This window comes from Notechis scutatus, chromosome 3 (assembly GCF_049901735.1).
Source record: "Notechis scutatus isolate UNSWTSFEM ecotype Mainland chromosome 3, rNotScu1.2, whole genome shotgun sequence".
Taxonomy (NCBI): Eukaryota; Metazoa; Chordata; class Lepidosauria; order Squamata; family Elapidae; genus Notechis; species Notechis scutatus.
The window spans coordinates 31,932,125-31,958,692 of record NC_142011.1 but is presented as its reverse complement, the minus strand read 5'-3'; the positions used below and the strand labels follow the sequence as shown (position 1 = coordinate 31,958,692).

General features: G+C 41.5%; 1 protein-coding gene across 2 annotated transcripts; it reads left to right on the top strand.

Moving 5' to 3' along the window:
- The first annotated feature begins 1,159 nt into the window (after window positions 1–1,159).
- On the top strand, window positions 1,160–21,458 carry TGIF2 (TGFB induced factor homeobox 2). Of its 2 annotated transcripts, none has more exons than XM_026681683.2 (3): window positions 1,160–1,484; window positions 4,508–4,746; window positions 18,163–21,458. In XM_026681683.2, the coding sequence occupies exons 1-3, from the start codon at window positions 1,466–1,468 to the stop codon at window positions 18,742–18,744; spliced, it is 840 nt and encodes a 279-aa protein (XP_026537468.1). In that variant the 5' UTR covers window positions 1,160–1,465; the 3' UTR covers window positions 18,745–21,458. The 2 variants fall into 2 exon arrangements, with proteins under 2 accessions (XP_026537468.1, XP_087815525.1); XM_087959399.1 differs by lacking the exon at window positions 1,160–1,484 and adding an exon at window positions 2,376–2,655.
- The last annotated feature ends 5,110 nt before the right edge of the window (window positions 21,459–26,568 follow it).

Below are 26,568 nucleotides of genomic sequence, written 5' to 3'. Positions count from 1 at the left end.
TAATCTAATACAGAAATGTTAGCAGCACTTAAAGCTGCAGTCTCAAAATTATGGTAGTGTAAATATAGGTAGTCCTGAACTTACGACCACAATTGAGCCCAAGATTTTCTGTTGCTAAGTGAGACGTGTACGTGCATTTTGCCCTAGTTTATGATTTTTCTTGCTAGTTTTAAGTGAATCATTGCAGCTGCTAAGTTTATAACAGGTTAAGTGATTTTTCCTAGACTGCTTGTTAGGTCCCAAAATATGATCACATGACCCTGGGATACCGCAACCCATGAGTCTGTTGCCAAGTCTTAATTTTGAACACGTGACCATGGGGTGCTGCAACTGTCGTAAGTGTGAAAACAAGACCTAAGCATTTTTTGTCAGTGCTTGTTGTAACTTCAAGTCACTAAATAAACTGTTGTAAGTCAAGGAAAATCTGTACAGTGCTATCAAGTTTACTGGGACTCATTTCTTAATGCATTCATAAGAATGGACTTGTGACTATGGGCAAGATTTGTAGTTTTAAAGTGCTGCTGTTCTAGCTTTTGATTCTCTTAATGAGAATTTTAAAATCCCCTCTGTGCAATATTCCTTTATACATTTCAGTTTGTTCCATTCATTTTGCCATTATTTCTGATGAATCACAGTTTACCTGTCCTTCACTGCTAGGCTAAAATGTGGTTAGTCTGTGGTTCAGTGTGTCTCTTTGGTGGGGTTCTGCAGAGGACTTGAGTTTTGGAGAGCAGGATGGGAAGTTAGATCTTACACACGATGAAGCAAGATCAGTTTTTGAAGAGACTTGGACAGATGGAAGAAAAATCAGTGCAAGGAAACTTTCAGGCGAATTTTCTTTTCTTTTTCATTTCGTTGAGGGTTTCGTGCTTGGTTTTTGATCTGCAATCCTCCCCTGCGCTAAATCGTTCTCGAAAAGCAAGCGGAGAGGACCGTCCGTCCGTGCGTGTTTCAAATGCAAACTTTTGTTGTTCAATCAAAAGTTTTTCAGGCGTGCAACTCGCACCTCCTTCTCCAGGACTTGTAGCTTCTGTTTTTGTTTCTGCCTTGCCGAGTCCCACCTTCCGCCTGCGCCCCCTCCCCCGCCTTCCCGATTATCTTGGGGAGGGGGGAGGAGACCCGCGCCCTCCTTAAACGGGCTGCCCCCGCACTGCACTCTGGATGCGCCGAGCCGAGCAAGTCACTGGAAGAGGCGAGCTGACGTCAGCCGGAGAGGTAGTTTCCAGGCTGAGCTGTCAGACCGTATAGCAGGTTAGGTATTAAAGGCACATCTAACAGCCCCGAGACCCCTCCTCTTGAACGGCCTGCGCGCACACAAAGAAGTCCCATCTCCTCGGCCGGCCAGGATCCAGCAGCATCAGCAACTAGTGTTCGCCTCGGCTGAGGCTTTGGAGACAGACACTGCCGGGAACGCGGCCAGGAGGGGACGGGGGCGGCGGGAGTGGGAAGCAGCGCAAGACAGAAAATGAAACCGTCGAGGAAAAGTAAGTGGCCGGGAGGGAAGTTTCTGGACCGTTGGGTGGGGGTGGGGGTTAAACGATCTCTCCTTTCGACTGGAGGAAACCAATTTTGTTGGGATCGCCAAAGCTTGCAGGGAGCGCTTTGCAGGCTGAAAGCGCCGGCAGAGAGCCGGGGGCGTGCAAACCCGCTTCTGTTTTGTAAAAAGCACGCGGGGGTGGGGGAGAAGTTTCGCGTGCGTGTGGGCGTAGAGAATGGAGCACCTCCTGGAGGGACCGGGTCTGTTTTTGTGTGCGCGACTGTCGCCGCCGCTTGCAAAAGCTGCTCAACTTTGCCAAAAGTGGCGCTTGGGGAAGCAGCAGAGATTGGAAAAGCACGAGGGAGGAGGGCGACGGAAAAATGCCTTCCAAGCACTCAACTGTGCCGGGGGGCGAGGGAGCGAGGAAGGGACTCTTTTGTTCGGTCCCGTTGAGTCCAACGGTGAAGCAAAAAAAAAAAAAGCAAAAAAGCAGATCCAACTTTCTCCATGCCGGAACAAAGGCAGGACTCTGCGACCACCGGAACCTCATTACTTGCTTTCAAATAACTTGCAGAGGTTCTTTTTCTCGGACTTTTACGTGTTTTTCTTTTCTCCCCAATCCCAAAATGGCAACTTTCCCAATTTTCTCTTTGGCAAACTCCTCCTCCTCCTCTCCCCCACCCCCAATAAAATTCATATTTTGCTCCCTCCCAAATCACGAGTTGGGGGATATAATTTTATTTTTCCAGAAAATTTGTCCCCCCCCCGCTTTCCCCCTTGCTGATTTGTCCAGCTTGTTAGAAATGACAGCTGGGGAGGGGAGATGCTTTTGGTGTTAAAACCGGGGTAACGCGTGCGGGTGGGGGGGCAGGAGGGGGTGCAAGTTCCTGTTTCTTTTGGAACAAAGAGAACTCTGTCTCGGCATCTGTCACTCAGGGCAAGAGACACTGAAGGAAACTTTTTTTTGGTATGAGCCTTCCTCAGTGCGTTCTTCGCTTCCAGTCCTCGGGGGCCCGGGAACTCTTTTCATCCGGGAGGGGAAGGTCTCGGCTCACCCCCAGCCTTGTCCCTCGATCCCTCCATGGAAGGGCTTCGGAGGAGGAGAGTTGGGGCTAAGAGCCGCGATGTAACAGGCAGAAAACATGGAGTCCCGGGTTTGTGCGTGCGTGGAGAGACGGGTAGGGATTTAAAGAAAGGGATGGGGAGGAGGGGAGGTGGGAGGGCTGAGGCGAAGTTATCTTTGCATTCCACTTTCCTTTCCTTTGGCCCTTTCGGAAACTCCTGAGCCTAATCCTTGCTCGAGCCACTGCCGCTGCGCGAAATCCGGTGGAGTTCAATCACGTTTGCAAAAAGGAAAACAAAAAAGGAAAGCGTGCGCGCTTCTTGCTCTGAAGCAAACTTCTGACATCTTGAATTCAAACGGAAGGGGGGGGAAATGTTATCGGGGCTCACCCCCCCCCCGTTCCTTTCTGCCCCTCGTCGGGCTGGTTTCCCTTTGTGTAGGAATGGGCACGGCGGCTGCCGCTTGTTGCCGTTTCAACTTCCTCTCTGCTGGCTTTTGGTATTGGTGGGTTGTCCTGGTTTGTTTTGTTTTTGGTTGAAAGTAGGCGGTTTGGCGGAAATATAAGCCGATAGGAAAACAAAACAAGGCTTTCGACCCGAGTCTCCTCTGTCCTTTCTGTATTGTTTGTATTTTTAATGGTTCCCCCCGCGCGCGTTTTTTCTCTCTCTTCCTCCTGTGGGTTGGATTGTGCCGTTCCCATGTGCAGCTGCTGGTGGAGTAGCTCGCGGCTAGGAGGAAACGGCAGCGAAAAAAAGAAAAGAAAAGGCACCTCCTCCTCCTCCATCCCTGATGAGTTACAGACTTAAAACAGAAGGGAGAATGCCTCCCTCACGTACCCAGCCACTCCTCTAAGCCCCGTGGCGCTCGGTTGCCTGCAGGAATCGGACGAGGAACCATTTGCTTTTTTAATTAGGCACAAAGTCTTGCCATTTTCTCTTGGGGTGGGGGGCGGGAGGAGAGAAAGAGCGAGAGGGAATCGGGTTTGCATTTCAATGGACTTGAATTTGTCTGCTGTTTGTATGCCCTCTTTCTGGGGGTGGGTCCTTGTTGATCTTTGAAATGCCTTGCTCCAAACATACTCGACCACATGTCTGGAAAAAGGCAGTAAGAAGCCAGCCTTGACCAAACTGAAAGTTGATTGTTTCTGTGGACCATTTTAGGTTCTTTCTGTCCTCCCCCCCCTTTTTTTTTAAACTTTCCTCCCTTTTTTTCCTTTTGAAGTGGTAGAAAATGCTGGTAAATGTAACAATCTGTACTTAAGGAAAGAAACTTTCAAGAACAGAATGTGTTCAGCTTTCAACATCCCCCCCCAAAGCAATGTCCCCTTTAATATCTTAACATTTGAGTAATGGTTTCATCACTGTTCAACAAGCACTAAAAACTCCAGTGGGGCTGTTTATCTTTCTTTAAAATGTTTTAATGAATGCATTTTAGTCTATACAGCAACTCCAGAGATAAATACACACAGACAAATGGAGGAAGAAAACGCCTGGGGGGCTAAATGCTCCTTCCTGAAGACTGTCATAAAGGAACCCAGTCATTGCACTGGATGGTTAGCTGTGTCAAAAGTTTGTTGTAAAAGAAATGGGTAATATTTTGGAGGGGGGGGAGTTACTAATGTGCTATAGAGCTTTTAATTTCTAACCGAACTAATTGCTGCTGCTGCTGCCTCTTAAGGGTGTTCTGCATTACAGAGAAGGTGAGAATCTACTATTTCAGAACTGAGGAACACAAAGCATTCTGAGTGTGATAGAGCGACAGGATGCATCTCCTCAGGATATGCCTAATGGTTCCCTGACATCATTGATATGAGGTTTTATATCCTAATATATGAGAACACACGATTGTCCAGAAAAGCATATGAAATTAAATACACTCGCTACCCCTTTGCTCCCTACTTCTGCAGAAACTGGTCCCAGAAGGATGGCAAATTGTTGCATTTAACGTAACAATTCTGATGCTTTCAGGTTTGAACCAAGACAGATCTGCCAACAGTTCCACAATGTCCGACAGTGACTTTGGGGAAGACGATGGGAGCCTTTCTCAGGACCCATCCCAGCCTGGCAAGAGGAAACGAAGGGGCAATCTCCCCAAAGAGTCTGTCAAGATCCTGCGGGAATGGCTGTATGAACATCGGTTCAATGCATACCCTTCAGAGCAAGAGAAACTCAGCCTTTCAGGACAGACAAGCCTCTCTGTTCTACAAGTAAGAAACTTCGTATATAGGTTTTCCCAGAAGGTGGCTCTGAAATTAAGGCAGGAGGGGGGGGTGGATGGTGGGGACGAGGAGAAAGTTTGCAAAATGGAAAAGCTGTTAAATAAGAGCTAGGCTTTATGCTTTCAAATCCCTGACACAGACTAGTTGGCTTCTATTTACCAAGTATTGCACTAAAAATTAAACTTCAGAATTTCCATACAAATTTTTAGCTCTGCTTTCTTCCTTAAAAGGGTCACGGCTTCTTATTGTTGACATTGGATCTGAAAAACTCCTATATTTTGTGTGTTCTGAAGGACAAAAGTAATATTTTTCTACCTCTTTAATGTTTACTATGTCCTGAAATGTGTTCTTTGTCCGGCTTGATCTTTCCTAATTAAAACAGAAGAGAACTAGTTTAGGATATAAATGTTAGAAGGGAAGCAAGCATCATAATAGTTGTGCGTAGGTCTAATACTTAATAGGTACCTCATTGAATTGACTAGTTTGTTGTCCAAAAGAAATCTAAAGGTGGTGTTAGTAATGAATTTATAATTTGGATGATAGAATATCCAAGATTCATTAAGTAACCCTGTGCTAAGGTCATAATGACATGGTGGAATTAACTCCAGTCCTATGCTTGTAGAACATTAGTTGTGATGGGAAGTTAATATAGAATGTGGTTGAGTATTCAGTGATATTTCCAAATATAGCTTTTACCGCCAAACTATTCAGTGAGTCATTAAATCATCAAACACTGGAGGCCCAATTTTCCATGAGGTGGGATATTTCAAGCACATGTCTAGATCTAGTATATAAGATGCATCTATTCTTTAACCCTGGTTAGGATTTTAGTGGCACTATCACAGATTCTATACTAGTCCAGGAGAAGTTAGGGCAGAAATATAAGCATTGATTAGCCTGTCTTTGCAGAACCAGATACATTATTAAGCTGTCTTCATGTTGCCTTTAAAAATGTCGTCTTATGATCTTTGTGAATGCAAAGTAGTGGGGAGAGTAGGTGTCTGTGATGGGATTTTTTTCCTGACAAATAATTACAAGAAATGTTTGGAACCAGATAAGCAGATTTTATCTTATGCCTAACTACGGGTGGCCCTCAACTTATGACTTCAGTTGAGCCCAACGTTTCTGTTGCTGTGTGAGAAACTTGTTAAGTGAGTTTTGTCCCGTTTTATGACTTTTTTTTGCCACATTTGCTAAATGAATCACTGCAATTCTTAAATTAGTAACACGGTTGTTAAGTGAATCTGATTTCCCCTTTGATTTTGCTTGTCAGAAGGTTGCAAAAGGGGATCACGTGACCTTGGGACACTGTGAGTGTCATAAAAGGGAGTCAATTGTGAAGCATCCGAATGTAAACCACGTGACCACGTGCAAATGGTCATAAGTGTGAAAAATGATCACAACTCACTTTTTTCAGTGCCATTGTAACTTCGAACCGTCACTAAATGAACTGTTGTAAGTTGAGCACTACCTGTATTTAAGGTGTGATTTAGCCATCCACAGCCATATTAATTAAAGCTTTCAGTGTTTCAATTTTGAAGACAAAAAAGGTGCTATTGAGTATACAGGAGTGTGAGCGTAGCACCTGCCTGCAGCGTGTGGGGCTGTGTGGCAGCTGCAGAGAGCTGATAGGCAATCCATGACAAAGGGTGTCTGCTTTAAGGAATTGTAGAAAAGTGCTGGTTGCGTTCACTTTGCAAGATCTGAACCACAACTTTTTCTTCACATCTGAAGCACTGCTTTACTTTTTGTGTGCTTTCAAATCAGTCTTGGCTTCTGGTAACTGCTTGGACAGATGCATGCACTTTTCTTGGCCAATATTTTTTGGGAAGCAGTTTGTTATTACCTTCTCCCAAGGACTGAGGGATTGGCCCAAAGTCAGCTGAGGTTCATGATTAAGGAAAGCCTGTCACTCAGAGCCTCCCAGTTTCTAGCGTAGGGTCTTCAGTGCAGGCCTGGATTTCACACCTTGGTATCAGGATAGAATTCAACCAAATACAATGGCAGCATTGCACTTTTAAATGGCTGGCGTTTTGCTTGTCCTCTTCCTTTTCTCCTCTTTCAACTGCATTGTGCATCCAGCTATGCTGGCTGGAGAATTCTAGGAGTTGAAGTCCATAAGTCTTAAAATTGCCAAGTTTGGAGAGCTCTGCCCTAAATAAATTGTTGGCTGAGTTCTGTGAAGCAGTGGGCCCAAAGATAATTCATTTTATTTCCTCATGTTAATTTTTTCTCCTGTGTCTAGTTACACAGGGGAGGAGGTATGCAACTTAGAAATTCGGGGAGAATGCCAATATAGAAATTCAGTATAGATGCAAGCAATTTCAGCTGAAATAACAGGCAGTGACAGACTCTGAATATCTGAATTTAGCTAGGTTTTTTTTCCTGAAAACTTGCCTCCTTCTCTTCAGTCTCTACAAAACAAACCTCAAATTAAATGGAAGTTTCTTGAATAAGACCCTTTCGAAGCTGTCCTAAGGTTGTTTTCAAAGAGTTGGCCAATTTCACAATAAACAGCAAATACTGTCTTGGATTCAATCCAGTAATATGAGGATAAGAAGTCATGAGCTCTACCTTGTAGGATAGGTGCGACCTGGCAACATAATAAGTATACAATTAAAATTTCTCTGCTATGGTACAGCTTTTCAAAAACAGCTAAAGAAGTACATCTAAACTCTTGAGCACAAGCCTTGGAAATCATTATAAAGGCATTTTTTTTCAGATAAAAAGTTGGACATTTTAATTTTCTGGATTTATACTGAGGAAAGTATCTTGATGCCTCATGAATGAACATTGGTTTGATCCAACAAAGTAGAGACTACTCAGAATTAATATTACTGTCTAATGGTTATGTGAATGCATCTATGTAGATTTGTTGCCGACAGTACAGAAGTAGCTCGTCATTGCCTTCTTCCAAGAGTTGGGTTTTTAAAAAAAACTTCTTAAACGAGACCTGGAATTTTCAGATGATCTTTGATCTACTTTTATACTTGGCTGGTTCAGAATCAAGAGTTGCTGCAAGGATACTTATTTTACTTATTTTTTAATGCTCCAATTCAGTAATTGTTATATTTTCCAGATTGGAGTGGACAGTAGCAGTTTTCTTTCTCTGATCAGATTCTAATGGTGTGGGAGAGCAGGTTTTCGTTGATGGAGGAAGAAGAGGGAAATTTCTACTCTTTCTCAACCTACCTCCCCCCCTGCCCCACTATCCAATTACATTTCTGTCACAAAACACTGTAGAGTAGATTTTGAGGGTATAGTTGAGGATTGGGCAGGAGGGACAGGAGTTACAATTCTATTAATGTGAGCAAATTTAGGATTCTTCAACACCAGTGAATTCAGAATTCAGGCTCAATAAACATATTTTGAGTTCCAGGTGAGATGGCAGAACTCTAATTTATACCCGCTTTTCTATTGTTAAGGGACCAACATGGCTAAAAGAGGAAATAAATTGAGCTAAAACCCTCAAAACCTGCTTAAGTGTTGCTGAACAGATTGGTTCAGGCTCCTTTCTTGAAAAGAGAGAAAGTAGGAGGTTAAGTGAAACTCCTAAGGGGGAGTGCATTCCAAAGATTGGGAGTGATAGAGTAGTAAGATTGCTCCTTCATGCCTCAAGAATAGCCTCTGAAATCTGGACAGATGCATAGTAAGATAGAACCTGTCAGTCAGTCAGGCCCTAAACTGTAGAGACCTTCAGAGGTTAAAACCAATATCTTCAATTGTGCCTTGAAAGCTCTCATCAACCAGATAAGTCTCCCTATAAAGTATGATGTTATCCCCAACTCCAATCCTTTGGCAGGCATATTTTGTACCCATTGAAGTTTCTGGACACCTTTCAACTCAGTGCAGTCACTGACAATTATTCGATGGAGCCACACAGATTAAAATGCTTCAGGCATAGATTGGTATATTACCAATATATCAGATTTTATTTCATCCTTTTGCAGTATAATCTTTTTTCACTGAAGAGAAACTGGCTAGATCATGGCATTAGAGCTAGCAGTTCTTACTAGGTTATTGTGGGAATCCAGTACTTTAATGATTTACTGTCAGTATTAGTCATATTATACAGGCTTATAGAAGCTTGCAATTTATAAAATAAAGGGTGGCCTGTTTTGTCCATGCTACAGATTTTTAGGGTAGCTAAAATACTATGAAGAGCTCTAAAGGAGCTTTCCAGCCTGGTGAAATACATGTAAGCAAGTCAAGTAGTTCACAGGAAGCAGAGCTTTGCATCCTGTGATATATACAGATAAGACCAGAAAATATATGTGGTGGTTGTGGTAAGCCGCCATGGCAAATAGGCGGCAATACAAATCTAATAAATAATAAATAAATAAGTGTGTCCATAAAAATATCAGCCATGCAAAGGAAGGAAGAATGGATGGATTGATTTTTCTCCTGCAATGTTAGCTTAGTTTACTTGTATTTCCTAAAAATACAAGTCTAATTCATGTGATACATTTCTGTTTGAGATGTTCAAATAACACAGCCTTGTTCAACAAATAGTTGGTGGTACTCCATCTTAAGTAGGCTGCCTTTGCAATCGCAAAGTTTCAGGCCTAACTTAATAAAAGAAAGTGAGTACAAGGCGTGATAGTAGGTTATATGGGCAACGCACAGAGCATTCTCTGTGTTGTGCAAAAGGCTAAAAAATATGTTATTAATTATAAAATCCTATTCATTCCCAAAGTGTAGGATATAATTAATTGCTACTAAATAAATTAAAATTTTCTGTGCCAACTTTTAACTCTGATTTAAATTGGCTTTCTATAATAACATCCCTATCTTAGCTATAATCCCCAATCCAACTGCAATGTGGGCTTTATATTGTAAAATTTGGAGTTATTATCTCTAACTTTTGACATTTCGTAATGAATAACCTCTAGAATGAAGTTTTTGTGAATCTATTATCCTTTCTGAGGAATAGTTGGAAAGTTGAATTGTAGCCTTATCTATGATAACATTTGCTTTCTCATTCTAGTTCTTTCGCTTTACGAAAAAGATATATTGGGATTGCAAACAAAGAAAAGTGGAACTGGTTTAAGTATATATAAGGCTATAATTTGGTTTACTTGGCTTTGATTATGCCAAATGCGTAAAGTCCACTATTGAATTTTACAATTTATATTTCATGGCAAATTTATTATATGGTCACAAATTACATACACCATGGTTAAAACACATCTTAAAGTAATGTGCAATTAGGGCCAAATTAGCTATTTTGTGATGTATAGTTCATATTGGAATCTTTAAAAACAGGCAACGTTTGAACTATTTATTTATCAAATTTAGCCACCACCCATCTCACTATCTAAGTAACTCTGGGCAGTTTGCAGATAAAAAGTCATAAAATCATATACAAGATAGTTAACTCAAAATAAAATAAAACAAAATGACAAACGCATAAAAGCAAAGATAAAAGATAAGTTATATTACACTTATGCCAATTGTATTACCAAATTCTTAGTTTTTAGCATAATAGCAATAGCACTTATGCTGCTTTATAGTCCCCTCTAAGTGGTTTATAAAGTCAGCCTATTGCCCCCAACAATCTGGATCCTCATTTTACCCACCATGGAAGAATGGAAGGCTGAGTCAACCTTGAGCCTGGGGAGATTCGATCTGCCAAATTGCAAGCAACTGGCTGCAGCAGAAGTAGCTTGCAGTACTGCACTCTAACCACTGAGCCACCGAGGCTCTTGATAAGCAAGAACTAGCATGTTTAACTTGTCTTATTCTAGACTAAACTAATAAAGCAACAGCAGTAATGGTTTATGCTGCTTGGTGAGCTAAGGAAAAAAATAATAAAGACTATTATTCCAAGGAGCTTACAGTCAACCATTTCCAAGATAGCTGAGAAGAGCACAACGTTATAAGAACACACAAGGGCAATGCAGATCTCAGAGGCTCAGCCTAGTTCTTGTGTGTGTTTTAATTTTGTTTCTGAGCAACTTGGTATTTCATAGTCTTTGAGACTTTTACAGCAGACAACTAACTTTCCCCACATGACAGGGATCACTTGGGTTGCTGAGGAGCCAGTAGCATTCCTGAGGGTGTTCTGAGCTTCCTTTGACAGTTTGTTCCCATCTCTCCCCACGGCCCAGATCTAACTGCAGAAGAATGCTTACTCTATTCTGCTTAGCTTGCTGGGACTACAGATACTCTGATAACAAGTTTCAGCTCTTGCTTGTAGGCAGAAAAAGAGTTTTTGCTTGCTGCAAACTATTAAGATAGTCAAGGTCATTTTTTGTAATTCTAAAAGTAACATAACTGGATTTTTCTCCCTCTCCCTCCCTCCCCCCCCCCCCTCATCTACCAGATGTTGCTAGTTTATTGTTTCTTAAGTAAGATGTCTCAAGAGTCAATATTTATAGGAATAGAGAGTTCAGATTTTAAAAAAATGTCTCCTTCCATGTACGTAAAGGTTTAAAAGAAGAGAAAAAAGAGGGATTCCCCCCCCCCCTTTTAAACCTGTCTTCCAGATGTGTTTGGCTACAACTCCCAGCATGCCGAGGAAAAATGGCTGATAGCTGGGAATTCCATGAAATGTATTGCCAGCACATTTACTAGGTGGAAATCTTGAGGGTGTGTATACAGTATGCTAGTGTCCCAATTTCTCTAAATCATTTTTTAAGATTGAGATTAAACAAGTGTTATTTCTCTGTTTTGTGTGTGTTGTGTGTGTGTGTATACAAAGTGATGGGAGAGAAATCAACCATAGTGAGCTGATGACTATTGCTGGCTTTTTGGCAATAAAGAAAGAGGGACCTAGGAAGAAAGCTCATACTTTGTTACCATAAAGTATGTGGCACATATTTGAAATATAGAAGAATTGAGGTGACAGGCAATGTCTTATTTTTGAGTATTTTGGCCATTTTTGCTAGGGCTGTGCATGCTTTAAAATGAATTAGAATGAAGTTTATATGAGCAAAGCATCTTTCTGCTATTCATAAGGAAATCTTTTTAAAAAGTTTCTGGGCAAAAAGAGGTACTGTTTTAAGAAGTAGAATATTTTAATAATTGGATTCCTTGGTGGAAAAGCCTGAAAAGGGTGGGGGAACCCTGTTTCAATGAATAGCGGAGAGGCACAGTGTTTGACAAGCCATGAACCTGGAAACTCAGAATGACCAGTTTATTTTCAAAACTGCATAGTTTTGAAAGTTTATGTCTTTGCAGCTGCATAATATAATGATACAAAAGGTGAAAGGGAATTTTGTGGTAACATGTGCCCTTGAGGGAACATTTTTCAGCACTGTTGATTTGAAAAAGATAAGTCAATCTGCTTGATTTATATTTCCATAATTGTTTTCTTTGAAGTGTGCATACATTTCCATTGTACTTTCAATAGAAAAATTTGTATGGCACCCTAATGTATGTATGAAACAAATTGTATAACTAGCTGCTCTGCCTCCCAAGATTCTGTAAATTTACTTCTTATGGCATTACATAGGAATTCCTGCTGATCTTTTGGTAATTGATCTATAATAACACTAACTGGTTATATTAAAATATCCTTGCTCGTTTCCAAGGATGCAATTGTGTATTATTCTGCTGTTCAAGGTTATGTATTGCTGGTTCATCACTGTAAGCAAATATTCTGTAGGATTTTGTACGAGCTTGTTCAAATTTGATATAGCTTTGGCAGTACATAAGGACCTGTATCATGGTAGGTTTAGCGTGTTGGAAGAAATAGAAAATCATAACAATTATCATGTAAATGATATTATGCCTTTTTATATTTGCAGCCTGGGAGTCAAAGTCCCAATACATTTGGAGAGTAACAAGTTGGGGAAAGTTTTAAATAGTGACCTTTAATTTGGTGGGCTGATATCCTGTATTTAGCCTAGTTTTTCCTCATGACTCCTCTTGAATTTTTTTTGATATTTTTTTGCAGAAGCAACTCAAAAAATGTCCACTGTTCATATTGGAAATATTAATAACTATGAAATAAACAGTCTGAAAACTTAATTTTTCATCTCACGGGGAGGGGATATTTGTGTTTCAGTGTTGCTTCTGGAGAGTCTTGGCAGTTTTATTCCATTTACTGCCAACTTGGATGTGCTTAATGGATTGATGTGCTGCCATTTGCCATGGGTTAATACTCAGGTGGCTCAGAATTCTATGATGTGAAAGCTTTGAGGGGGTGAAATACACTGGGACCCAGTATACTGTATTTATATACATTTATAAACAAAATCAATGTGGTGCCTCATGTAAGCAGACTCAGAATACAACTAGTATGTAACCCAGTACAACAAACTCAACATGATGACATGAGAAAGGACTCAGCTCAAATGTATAACAAGATTCTGTATGTTTTGCCAGTGGAACCATCAACAGGGCCATGAGATCGAGGCAAAGAAAGAAGATGCTAGAAACTGTTGCTTTACTTTTCACCCTGCCATCTTCCTTCCTTCCATAAGGGCTTTAAAAAAAAAACTCCAGGGAACAAGTTTAGAGCCACATTGATGACCTGGATAAAAAGTATGATGAATAATGTTGAGGACTTCTAGAAAATAACACCGTTAATATATATCAGCCAGTTAGCATATTTAACCCTTTTTTTCCGCTCCCTGCAATAATTTAAATTGCTTTTATTTGCATGAAATTACTCTCTTGGGAGGAAAACCATCCAGGACCGTGACATCAAGAACATGACATCTGTAGGCTTCCTCAATCAATCTCTTCAGAATTTGGGGAATGGAGATCCCATTGCATGAGGGAGCATCCGACATGGGGAATAAGTGGTCTTACATAGGAGACAGAATATACAAAAATAAGCTGTGAGTGGGTGGGCATAAATATTCTAGCTAGCAGCATTTGTATTCTATGCTAGAATAAGAACTATTCTGGTCTATACAGTTTGGCAAGAATAAACTTGGTTCTAACTAGAGACAGTCATAGTTTTATAGTCTGGTACTCTTTCTATCAAGTGAAAATTGGGCTTTGCTCATAAGAACAAAATTATCTTAGTGGATCTTGTACATGTTATACCAGTCATAAGTATTCTGTGTCCCACAGTGGCCAGTAATGTGTCTTCAGAAAATTCATAGTTCTGGACTGGAAGATAGTAGCACTCTTTTCATTATCCCTACCTAGCATCTGGTATTTATAATATGCAAGATGCAGTTTTGGTCGCTGTGCTTACTAATAGCCATTGGTAGCCAGATTCTTTGCTATATTTGTATAGTCGCCATTTAAAATATCTAAATTGGTGTCTATCACTCCATCTGAAGTTATGTCACAACTTATGCATTCTGTAATCAACTGCATGTTTTATCAGTCCTGAATTACTTCAAATTTAGTTGCACTTGAATGAACATTAAAAAAAAAACTTCACTATTTACACTTTGCACACCATATACAATTGCATATAATTCTAATGTATCCCTTCTTCCAAGATCAACCCCCTAATTTCTGTAGTCTTTCACAGCAAGCTGACGTTGGCTGATCTCCAAATCTTAATAAGGCAGACATACCTTTCCCAAGAAATGCAAAGGCTGTTGTCAGAATTGGCTAGGTAGAAAGGGTAACCTGGAAGCAGAGTGGACCACCTGCAAATAGCTTAGATGTATCCATGAGTCACCTGGCATTGAGTTTAATTTGAAGAAGGCTTTACCATTGAACAAAAGAATTGCCCTACAGGTTCCTTTGATCTCAAACCAATTAAGGAATGATCATCTCTTTGTAGATAAATTGTATGAAGCAAAGTTTTTGTTTTTACAATGCCAGCCTTTGGTTGAAAGTAATAAATAAGTTGCCAAATTAGGACTGAAAAGAAGTAGACTGAAACTTTGAAGGTGTGTGATCATAAGCTAGGATGCTCTGGCCTATACAAAGGAAACAACCAACATACTTTTTATTCACTTTTCAACATATCTGTTGTGAGAGAAGGTATGCCAGGAATCTTGGATGAAATCTTCTGTGCTTTTACCCTGTGCTGGCTGGGCAGATCCCAGCTTGTAACACAGAAAAAGAAATTCAAATGACAAACTGAATAGCCTTATTCTTCCCCCACAAAGTGAAAACAGGTGGAAGGAATGCAGAATGTTTTCAAACCTGCATTGTTTGTCTTGTAATCATGGTGTTACAATCATAAAGTTTATTTCTATTCTGAGCTTCACCTGAATGGGAGTGTTTTCTATTTTCTTTTGCAAAACTTCTAAAGCTTTCTTGGATGCAAAATAAATTGTAAATGGTAATTGATAGTTTTTTTTAAATGAGGGAGTTTTTAATATATATCCCTGTTTTCAATATGTGCATTTCAATTTTCTTTGCCACTTTTTAAAGGATCTTGAAAAAGCTTAGAAGCAGTATCTTTTGGGGGATGAGATTAAAGGGAGAATAATGTGTATAAAATTGGGAAAGTTAATTACTTAGTGATAGTTGACCAAAGTGTCACTGTGATGTTTTTAAAATGGATTTTTGGGTAGTCCTGCCCAGAGTAGATTGGCAGAGTGGAGGGAACATATGCTTGAGAGAAAGGACATTGTTATACTAGTATACAGGTAGATAGCATTGAAAAAAAGTATTTACTTTTAATTTAAAAATGCATGAACCTAGTTAAGTTAGTTACTTCATATACAGGTAGTCCTTGACATGTGACCCATTTATTTGTTCAGTGGCTGTTTGAAATTGTAATCGTGCTGAAAAACAGAACTTACAACCCATGCCTGAAGTTATGGCCACTGTAGTGCATCCACATTCATGTGATCAAATTCCAGGCACTTTGCAGGTTGTTTCCACTTCTAACTGCATTGTAATTTCCCCACCAGTCTATTCCCTTCCCTTTGGCCATCTTACACAGCAGCACTTAAGTGTTGGCAGTGGCAGGACTGGGGCTGAAGTAGAGATTCAAGACCTTTAGTATTGTACTCTTACCCATCTGTCCACCCCCCTGAGCTCTACTTTAACTCCAGCACCACTATTGCAACTGAGAAATACCTACTCAAACCCTACATCATGGCCAGTTATGCCAGCACAAAGCTCCACTTGCTTTCACCGCCCTGTACTCCACAAACTTTGCTGTGCCCCACTGACTCTTGTGCTGTTCTCCAAGCTGTGCTAACCATTCCTTCTCTAAGCTGCAATGTCCCATTCTCAAGATCCTTTGGAAACCTGGTCTTCCACAGTTCTCATGAGAACAGGCACACAGTTTGGAGAACAGCAGGAACCCTGTTCTTGGCAGTGCTTTGGAAGACCATTCCTCAAATTGTGAGTGCCATTTTTTCCTCAAATTGTAAGTCTTTTCTCATGAGATCTGGGTAAGATCTCACAAGACTTGAGGAAGACCAGGTTTCTGGAGGATTGTAAGAACTGGATAGATGGCTTGGAGAAAGAATGGGGCTCATGGGTTGGAGAAATGGGTTAAGGCAATGAAGGTCAGCAGGGTGCAGCAGAGCTTTGGGGAGTGGAGGGTGGCAGGGAGAACGGGCTTTGCACAATGGTGCTGGCATGGCTGGTCGTGGTGAGTACTTGGGATGGCTTTTCTCAGTGGCAGTGATGTGTCACTGGGCCTGAAGTAGAACCCTGGAGACGCTGGCAGCTGACTGAGACTTCTGTCAGCCCTGGGTTCTACTTCAGCCCCAGTGGTGATACTGCCACTACTGAGTGTTGCTGTGCAGGGAGGGCAAAAGTGCATAGGTGAGGGGGAGAAAGGTGACTGCGGGGAGTTGCAGAACTCTTGCAATCCTAACCATTGCTGGGCTAGATGGAATGGCTGAGGCTTCCTGGATGCACCTGCTTTGTGCTGCACTGCCGGCCCTGGTGGCTGAGGCTTCCAGGGGTGGCTGCAGAATCCCATCAACTAGCCGGACCCCTCCCATCCCCCGTGTCACCCCTGCACCCTGGACTGTCTCCACTTAACCACTCATAACTCTCTGTTAACAATGGCAGCCTTATGACTGCATCATTTAGTAACTGGGATTTTGGACTGAGCTTGATTGGGGACTACATGTAGACACAAATTCATCTTTAAAATATTCTAAGCTGAAGGCCACACTAGCTGTGAAGGTAGTTGCATGTCAAAAAAAAATGTGGATTGGTTCAGGGCAAAAATGAATAAGCTTTAACTTACCTGTTCTTATAAATAGATAATAGTAAAAAAATCTTGCATTTCTGTCTCAGTCTAGTCAGACTTAGGAGGCTGTTACACAAGAAAGAAAAATAATGCCGTGCCACTGAATTTTCTCTACCCTTGCCCTTAATTTTTAAACTTCTCTCTCAATTATGGCTGTTAAATAGTAATAGTATAGTATAGTATAGTATAGTATAGTATAGTATAGTATAGTATAGTATAGTATAGTATAGTATAGTATAGTATAGTATAGTATAGTATAGTATAGTACAGTACAGTACAGTACAGTACAGTACAGATTGGACATACAAGGAATTTGTCTTGGTGTAAATACTCTCAGTATACATAAAGAAAAGATACATTAGTTAAGAATCAAAAATCATAACATACAACACTTATAGTCATAGGGTACAATAAACAATCAAATCATACTAGAAAACAGTCAATATAAATTGTAAGGATACAAGTGATAAATACATCGTAAGGATACAAGCGATACAATCACAAGTGGGAGGGGATGGGTGATAAGGAGTGATGAGAAGATTAACAGTAATAGTAGTGCGCACTTTGTAAATAGTTGAACAGTGTTGATGGAATTATTTGTTTAGCAGAGTGATGGCTTTTGGGAAAAAACTGTTTTTGTGTCTAGTTGTTCTGGTGTGCATAGCATTGTTTTGAGGGAAGGAGTTGAAACAGTTTATGTCCGGGATGTGAGGGGTCTGTAAATATTTTTACAGCCCTCTTTTTGACTCGTGCAGTATACAGGTCCTCGATTGAAGGCAGGTGGGTAGTAATTGTTTTTTCTGCAGTCCTAATTATCCTCTGAAGTCTGTGTCTGTCCTGTTGCGTTGCAGAACCAAACCAGGCAGTTATAGAGGTGCCGATGACAGACTCAAAACTGAATCAACAACGTTTGAGCTTTTTGAGTTGGCGCAGAAAGAACATTCTTTGTTGTGCTTTTTTGATGACGTTTTTGATGTTAGGTGTCCATTTTAGGCCGTGTGATATAGTAGAACCTAGAAATTTGAAGGTCTCTACTATTGATACTGTGTTGTCTAGTATTGTAAGAGGTGGTAGTATGGGAGGGTTTCTTCTAAAGTCTATCACCATTTCTACAGTTTTGAGTATGTTCAGTTCCAGATTGTTCCGGTTACACCATGAGGCAATTTAATTTAAATTTCTCTATATCTGCACCGATTCTACTGGTAGAAAGTTGAGAGAGAAAAGGCCATCACCACCACGACCTTGGGGTTTGAGTTCACATGTGTCTTTATCCAGCTTCAGGTATATCTAATGCCACCCTTTTGATAAATTTCTTCCAGATTTGCAATTGGTTCATCAATGCCAGGCGCAGACTTCTCCCTGATATGCTGCTAAAGGATGGCAAAGACCCCAACCAGTTCACCATTTCTCGCCGAGGCACCAAAGCCAGCGATGTAGCACTTTCCCGTGGAGCTGCTGCAGGTTCTGGACTCTTGATGGTGCCTCCTGCTGCTGCTGCTGCTGCAGCCACTACATCCAAGGTCCTCTCCATGTCTGTGTGCCCACCTGTGATCTGCCAGACTTCCCAGCCACTGGCTGGCAACTTGACTGTGACCGGCGACCTAGAGAAACGATCCATGCTCCAGCGGATTGAGCTGGAATCCCATACCAAGCAGTCGCAGCTGAGTGCAACAGGCAACACGCTGGCTCTTCTCACCCGGGCAGATGCCTCCAGTCCCACCAGTGGACTCTTCAACACGCCTCCTCCAACACCACCTGAGCTCTTCGGAGAGGACTTCAGCAGCTTCCAGTTGCTGGTGGAAGTGGCTCTGCAAAGAGCAGCTGAGCTTGACTCACAGAAGCTGAGTGGGCAACTGCCTCCATCGCCACAGAGAGAATCTTCTCCGGCAAAAAACAAGTAACTTCCTGCAGCCTCCGGTTACCCCTTGGAGGGGCAGCCTTTTCATTTTTCCAGGGTTTCTTTTCAGTTGGCGTTTGCAGCGAGAGCTCCCATTAGAAGTTAATGCTGTGATAGGGTTTCTTGTCAAACCGGGAACCGTTACGGTGGAAGCCTCCATTCTCCTCTATGCTGCCAGCTGACCTTGGATACAAGGCACCCCCTTCCCCCCACCTCTACATAAACATTTCCCTCAAAGGAGGGCACACTACTTCATCCTTTGGGTTGGCATCAGGCTATGGAACCGGTCAGTATCTCTCTGAAGCTGACCGGAGGAGATGGTCTGTTCAGGCAATGGTTCCTGGCTCCTAGGCTGTTCTTGGAAGGGCTCCAATCTTGAACATCTTCTGAGAAGATGTAGTTGCTGGTTGATGTTTTTATAACGCTTGACTCTTTTTTTAAAAAAAAGATACGTGGAGGATTTAGACAACACTTCTTACCTCCTTCCTGTCCCCTCCCTCTTCCCCAGATTTCCAAAGCTTACTGACACGGACTAGGATGAGAAATCAGTCCAAAGCAATTTATCAGAAACAAATACTTTCCCCACTCCCTTCCCTTTTGATAACTGAAGACAAGCAAAGAGCTATTTCACCACCCTCGGCTTTTTTTTAAATACCGTACATACTTTTTAATTTTAATTTCCGGGGGAAGGGGGGATGTTTATGTTCCCCTCTCATTTTCTTTTAAAGCTGTACCATGTTGCAGCCTATTGTTGAATTGGTGTGAATATGTGGCTGGTCCTTAACATCACACCTGATGGGAGTCTCCCATAAGTAACAAAAGAATCTTTAAAGATTGTGGCATTCTTCTTTCTTTCCGTTGGACAGGAAGAACAGCTGAGCATCACCTTGTGAATATGGTGCCAGTAAAAGAAACTAAAAAAGCATTATGGTGGTTTGGATGATCCACTTTAGGTGCTGGCAGAAATTTAGCTGTTACTGCGGAGAGGGCATTTCAAAGTTGTGGAGGAGTAAGAAACTTTAAAAAAAACAAAGACAAAAATTCTCAAATGTGAAGTTGCTTTAAATGATGCTTTCTCCTTTTTAATCTTGGACACGAACTGTATCTCTGTGTGACTTTGGGAATCTTGGTGCATCCCTGACAGATGCGCTGACAAAACTACCTATACAAATCAACAAGAATTCACTCTGACTTGGGTATTTCTGTATCCTTGCTTTCATCATGCTGAATGTAGTTGCTCCTTTGCTGATGGAGCAAGGGTGCCCTCTCACGGCCAAGAAGGGAAGTCGAGCAGATCAGGGCTTCCATTCTACTGGCGATTCTGATGATCACTCACTCCCATGTGATGTTCATATGTCTATAGTCTCGATGAACCCAGTAATCGCTTATTATTCAAAATGAGAGAAAAGGGGTACGCTTTAGGTGGAGGGAAATCAAGGCTTGTCTGTTGATCACTTAGAAGACAGTAAGAGTGCATCCATCTTTTCAAATATCTTTTGTCCTGAGTTCAAAACCTCGCACAAGAATGGCGTACCCTGGGTGGTGGTAAGGTCACCCACCTCTCTTTTGAATAGTGCTGTTTCACTGTAAATGTAAGTTAAATAGTGATCTATTATATACACCTATATATCTATCTTGAGAAACACTAATGTTAGAGGGTGTTAGCCTAATTATTATGTTGCATGAATAGTAAAGATAAAAGCCCAGCAGAACACAACTTTTTCTCAGATAATCTTTGAACCAGGCCTAGAAGCCGGTGATTGATTTCGTGGTAGATTTTGGGAGGAGAATAAATGGTTTGTAGGAAAATTAGAGCCCAAGTGGGGAAGCCTTATGGCTTCTATCAATGTTGAGAGTGCCTTCCCCCTCAACCTTCTCCTCTTCCCCTGGAAAGTGCTACTAAAACAATTAGTACAAACCCACAATTGCTGCTGGACACAGCCTTGTCCATTCCTTTCTCTTTTTTGGTGCTCTTTCACCCTTAGCCCCATGTCATTGATGGGATGTAGCAAACTGTGCCATTTCAACCCAAAGTCATCTTTAAAATAATCCAAAGGTGCTTCCGGGCCCCTCCTTCTGTTACAAAGCCCACAGAGGTGCCTTGGAAAAAGCTTAAGCTGTTCATTTATTGCTATTTTGTTTGAGGGCATTCATCAGTCTTGTGCCAGTTTTCATCCTTAATTGAATTCTGGATGGTGAACGTATCAGTCCTTTGATCTCTTTTTCAAATCCTTTTAAAAGGAAACCCCTCAAGGTTTTCTAGAATGTGCAGCAACATTTCATTTTCTTATTGTTTGGAATTGGGCATTATTTTAGTGTACTATTGAAATGGAAATTCCTTGAACAGCTGTGTCCCAGGTCCCTCTTAAATACACCTTTGGCTAGTAGCGTACTTGACTTTAATGGTACATACATCACTGATTTCCTTTAGAGTGGGACCAGTGTGATTAAATAATACACAGGATATCTAACGGGCTGTACAAAGTGCCTAAACAGATCTGAAACTTTAGTATAAAAGAAAGTTTAAAATCCAGTTCCTGCAATGCGCTGCTCTTTGTTATACTGCTGTACTTTGTCCTAATGATGCAGAGATATTGTTTCAGGTGGGATGGGAACTTTGCAAGAGAGAAAATATTCTTTTGCTTGAACTTTATGGAGCAGAACTACTGTAAATAACTTTGGAATTTTTTTTTAAATCAATAAAGGTTTTTTTAAAAAGATAAATTGCCTAGCAAGTGCATTATCTTCAGTTCTGATGTCTGAATTGGATGGTATGAAATTGGATGGTATGAAAAGATTTAATTTTAGCATCGTTTTCCCTTTTGTACAAGAGATAGTAGCAGCACCATAAGATGCAGCGGGCTAAATCACAGCTATGTTTCTGGGTTCTATAAAATTCTTGTGGCATGTTTCTCAAAATTCTGTAGTTCTGAGATTAATTTTGGGAAGCACATAGCCTGGAGGGGGGGAGGAAGGATCAAGTGCAGAGTTAGCCTGGAGTTCCTGTGCAACTGCAAAAGCACTAGGGCTGACATCTATTCCCCTCCTCCCAAGTTCTAATTATTCAGAGATTGGGGAGATTCCTGTATTATAGGCAGAATATAATAAAGTAGTTAGCTGGAACTCTGCATGTGTGGGTCTGGTTGGTTGTGCCTGACAATGCTATTCATAACCAGGGGAAATAGATCTCTGCAATCTGAAATTTCTATGAAATTAGCCAGATAAATGATTGTTTTTCTGGAAAATTAACTGTTCTCCAAAACTGGAACAAATATTGCTTCTTGCAGCCACGTCGTCTAATTTGCTCTATTCATTTTTCTGTGAGGATAACTCACCTTACTTGACCTATTTTGTGGACTGATGTAATAAGAATTGAGAAAACATAACTGTAGACTTCGATGGGTGGAGAACATCTGGCGCTGCTCTCAAATGAAAGATTAGTATTACGTATGTGAGCAGGCTAGCCGAGTTGGAGATTTCTCATCCAGGCCAGCTGTTTCCAAACTGACTTTTAACTGATTTCAATGAGATTCCAGACAATTCTGTTATCTTTTGATTAGTGACTAACATTTGCTCTTATGTTCATGTTCTTTCTTAATGGATATAATCATCTTACACAGGCAATCCCAGAACATAAATACATATCTCACATAATGTGCATGTTGCATAGGACCTTTTTTTTTTTTTTAAATTTGAGATGATCTCATGAATCTTGGCATTAAAATTCTACTGGGAACAGTTTCTTTCATTGTAACAAAATACAGGGTTATTGATAATGCTTGAAGTATTCAGAAAGTAGATCTACATTGTGTTTCTAGAATTCTGATGTAAAAGTGGAGTAGAAAAATACGTATCTACGCAAAGTAGGTCTACTTTATGTTTCTAGTATTCTGGTGTAAAAGTGCAGTGGAAAAAATATATTTGCATGAGATTTGTAATTATTGTGTTTTAAGGAAAGTGAATGGGTGGAAAAAAGAAAGGTGGTACAAGGCAACACAAATCAGTAAGTGTCCACATGTTATGATTGTTCTACTTCACTCGCTTGTACAGATGTGATATATAGGGATGGATTCAGAAGCCAAACTAGTGTAATTCAAAGAGTTACATTCAGAAATAGCCATAATAAAGAAGCTGTTGTTGATTTTTCTACTAGCAAGGTAGGTAGCAGAACAAGGCATTCAAATTCAAACAGTTTTTTAAATCTCTCAAAGAAAAATGCCATTTATACAAAGATATTAACACTAGGATTTCCTCTGGGACAATTCTTTTGCAAAATTACTGTGTTTTGGTTCATTCACTTATAAGAGACTAAAATCAGTCATTGAAAAAATTCTCTAAAGCCTTTGAACATTAGCACACAAGAGGCAAGTATAATTTAGCTCCATGTGGACTCTTAATATAAACCTTTTATTGCTTTCTGTTGATTATATTCATTTCCTCTTAATAAGCACTCCAGTTGAGTTTGATCAATTTGCAGTGTTTATGCTGCGTTGCAATTAATTGTGTTTATGCTGTTTGCACATATGAATGTGATTTGTACCTACCATTTAGCATTAAGATCATGGTAATCAGTATATATCAGGAAGCATTTCCCAGAAAATGATTTACCATCTTGATTGGAGGCAAGAAGGGTTTTAATGTTGGATAACGTTCTGTGTACAAAAACAATCACAAAGGAAGAACTTACTTTTCTCTCCACTAACAGTGACTATTTACCAATTTATTGTACAGAATATAGATGGGATAACTTTAATCTATGATAAAAGGTAGCACAGCCCTTTTTGAGCCTGTTCGAGTAACAGATTTATTGTTTACTATCCAAGAGAAAAGATTCTTTACTGAAATTTTGGCATTCTAGGTCAAAGCCAGCAGCTTGTCTACTTCTAGATCTGTACTTTTCTACCTGTTACATCACCACCTCTGATTGATTTGATCATATATGCTAAAATATGCAGAAAATTATTGTGGAAAAACTAAATTGGGCACACGCACACCCCAGCATTCTCGCTGATACCAGCAAGAAAGCATATATCACAACCTATTTCTGACCATAATGAGCTGTGGGTCTGACTCAGGCTGACACAACTATGAGCCTGACTCATTTTGGAAAGAAATCCATTTGCAAGGATTGATTTAAATGAGGCATCTGTAGAGCCCTTACTAAAGTGTTAATGAATAATCCAGGATTTTGTTCAGCTTTGCCAATTCTGCCAAAATCTGGATGTTATTTGAGCCTTGTCCTTGTGACATTTTTTTCATACCTGAAAAAATTATTAAAGTAACTTTAGGAGAGAGGTGTGGGGGCAGAGCGCAGAACAAATGGCCCAAACTTTCTTACAGACTAGGACTGAATATGTTTTTTAAATGGAAGGATTTAGAGACCAGGGGTGTCAAATTGGCAGCCTGTGGGCTGGATGGATCAGGTGCAGGCTATGTCCACCACAGCTCCGCAAATGGGAAAAACATGAAACATCAAGTGACGGCAATGTGACACTGTGAGTTTGACACCTGTGAAGTAGCATTATTCACTGTCTTTCAGTCTGCCTTTTAGCCACCCACACCATGCTTACAGTCAACTTTCATGCATTTGTTTTCAGCATAAACATGCAAAAGAAAAGCAAAAATAAATGAAATGAGACAGGAGGGAGAAGAGGGGGAAAAATAAATCTAGTTTGTACCAAGACCATTTGTCTAGCTACTCAATGCCTTTCTATTCTGAAAACCTATCATTCCAGAACTACGCCTGTATACCTCTTCACATGATTTTTAAAGATTTTTCATCTTTCTCATCTACTCGATCCAACCATAACTTTCTTAGTCACCCCTTACCTTTTTTACTCTTCACATCTCCATTTTACAATTCAATCCACCTTGTTTAAAGAGCCATGGTGGCACAGTGGTTAGAATGCAGTATTGCAGGCTGACTCTGCCCACTGTCAGGAGTTCAATCCTCGCAGACTCAAAGTTGACTCAGCCTTCTATCCTTCCGAGGTCAGTAAAGTGAGGGCCCAGATTGTTGGGGCAATATGCTAATATTTGTAAACCATTTATAGAATGCTGTAAAGCACTGTGGAATTATATTGAAGTCAAAGTGCTATTTCTATTGACTTATAGCCCTTATTTTCTTTCAAGACTAACATAGTACTTCCTTTTTCCTATAACTCCCATGGGTTAACTTAGGCTGAGTGTGACTGACCCAAAGACATCCAGCGAATTTCTGTGTCTGAGGCTGAATTCCCCAAAGACAAGCCAGCACTTTAATTACATCATACGAACTTAATTCTGGTCACTCATGTTTGCAATCAGTGCATGTTCATGCTTACCTCTATTTTACCACACTAGAGATTTTTTTTTGTTTTAAAAAAGCTCATTCCTTATTGATTTCAGAAGTCCTAATCCCATACTTCCCTAAAAAAGTGTTCAAAAGAAAACTGCAGTTGGACAAACAAAATATTTGACATTTGCCTATCCCTATGAAGATTCAGTTTGGCCTGCTGCACTGGGCTCAGGATGTCAAAAATTAGAACACTTGACTGTAGCTTATTATTTTCCTTCCCAATCAAAGCAATTGTTCATCTTCCTTCCTAACAATCTAGACCACCCTGAGCAGAATTCGGTGGCAGTGCTGAGGCTGGGCCTGAAGTAGAGGCCTCAATTTCTGCTACTAGTATCACTGAAACTACTGTGTTTCTCCAAAAATACGGCCTCCACCAATAGGAAGGCCCAGCATGTTTTATCGGCATAAAATAAAATTAAGTCCCTCCCCCCAAATTAAGGCCTATATTAATCATGCAAAATGGGGGGAAATGGCGGGGGGGGCTTGCCGTTAGGAAGAACTATTGTTGCATACCCGGATATGGTGCTGCCTGCGTTGACTTTGGCGTTGGTGGTGCACTTCGTATCAGGGGACCTTTCTCCACCATTGCTTCCCCTTCTCCCCATGCTGCCGTGGCATTTAGAGCAACGCCGCGGCATTTGGAGCAGCCATGCGCAGCCAGCCAGGGCTCCTCCCTGCAAATGGAGCCCGGCGGAGACACTCGGCTTCAGGCTCTCCTTTCGCCGCCTTCCCTTCACTTCAAAGGCAAAACCCATTATTTGAAAAACGACACCCTACTACCGGTACGACAAAACCTCCCCTGTCCGAGAGGGCAGCCCAACCCCATGTGGGAAGGCGAATCTCCTGGGGCCGCAGCGCAGGATCGGTACACCCCGGGAGAAGCGCCCAGCCATCCCTGCCTGGCGCTGGGCAGAGCGCGAAGAGCTTCGCCTGGGGCATCCAGCGCAGCTGACAGGCGGGTCCTCCTGTCCAGCGGCAGAGCTCTGGCCAAGGCAGTGAGCGCCTCCCCACCAGGCCCTCCGCTCATCCCGCCAGGGCTGCACCAGAGCCATGTGGGCTGGGCAGAGCTGGGAAAGTGAGCCGTGGGGGCGTGCCCACCTGCCAAGCGAAAGAGCCAGGCTGACCCAAGCTTGGCTTCCTTCCCAAGTCCCTCCAGCCCGAACCCGAAGGGGCCACCAGGAGAGGCTGCCCGAGGCAGTGATAGAGCCCACCCATCTGTGGACAGGGAGGCAAGGTGACGGCCTGCACTGCGTCCTCCTCTGAGCTGAGCCCTGTTGAGTCAGCGCCTCTGCCCGATGCCCATTCCGCTGCAGCGTTTGGAGCTGCCGGTGCATTTGGAGATGCGTGGGGACGGGGACAGGCTGGGCGAGGGGTAGAAAGGACAGGTGGCTTTGGGCTCTCTCCGCCGGCCAGGGAAGTAGCGCTGCCATCACCTCGCCTCCCTGTCCACGGACGGGTGGGCGCTATCACTGCCTCGAGCAGCCTCTCCCG

Bases quoted from the DNA above. Each gene is read 5' to 3' on its own strand.
- TGIF2 (XM_087959399.1), top strand. From the start codon at position 2,559: ATGGAAGGGCTTCGGAGGAGGAGAGTTGGGGCTAAGAGCCGCGATGTA. The intron at 2,656-4,507 runs GTAGGGATTTAA...TGATGCTTTCAG, and splicing joins GTGCGTGCGTGGAGAGACGG to GTTTGAACCAAGACAGATCT. The intron at 4,747-18,162 runs GTAAGAAACTTC...AATTTCTTCCAG, and splicing joins CAAGCCTCTCTGTTCTACAA to ATTTGCAATTGGTTCATCAA.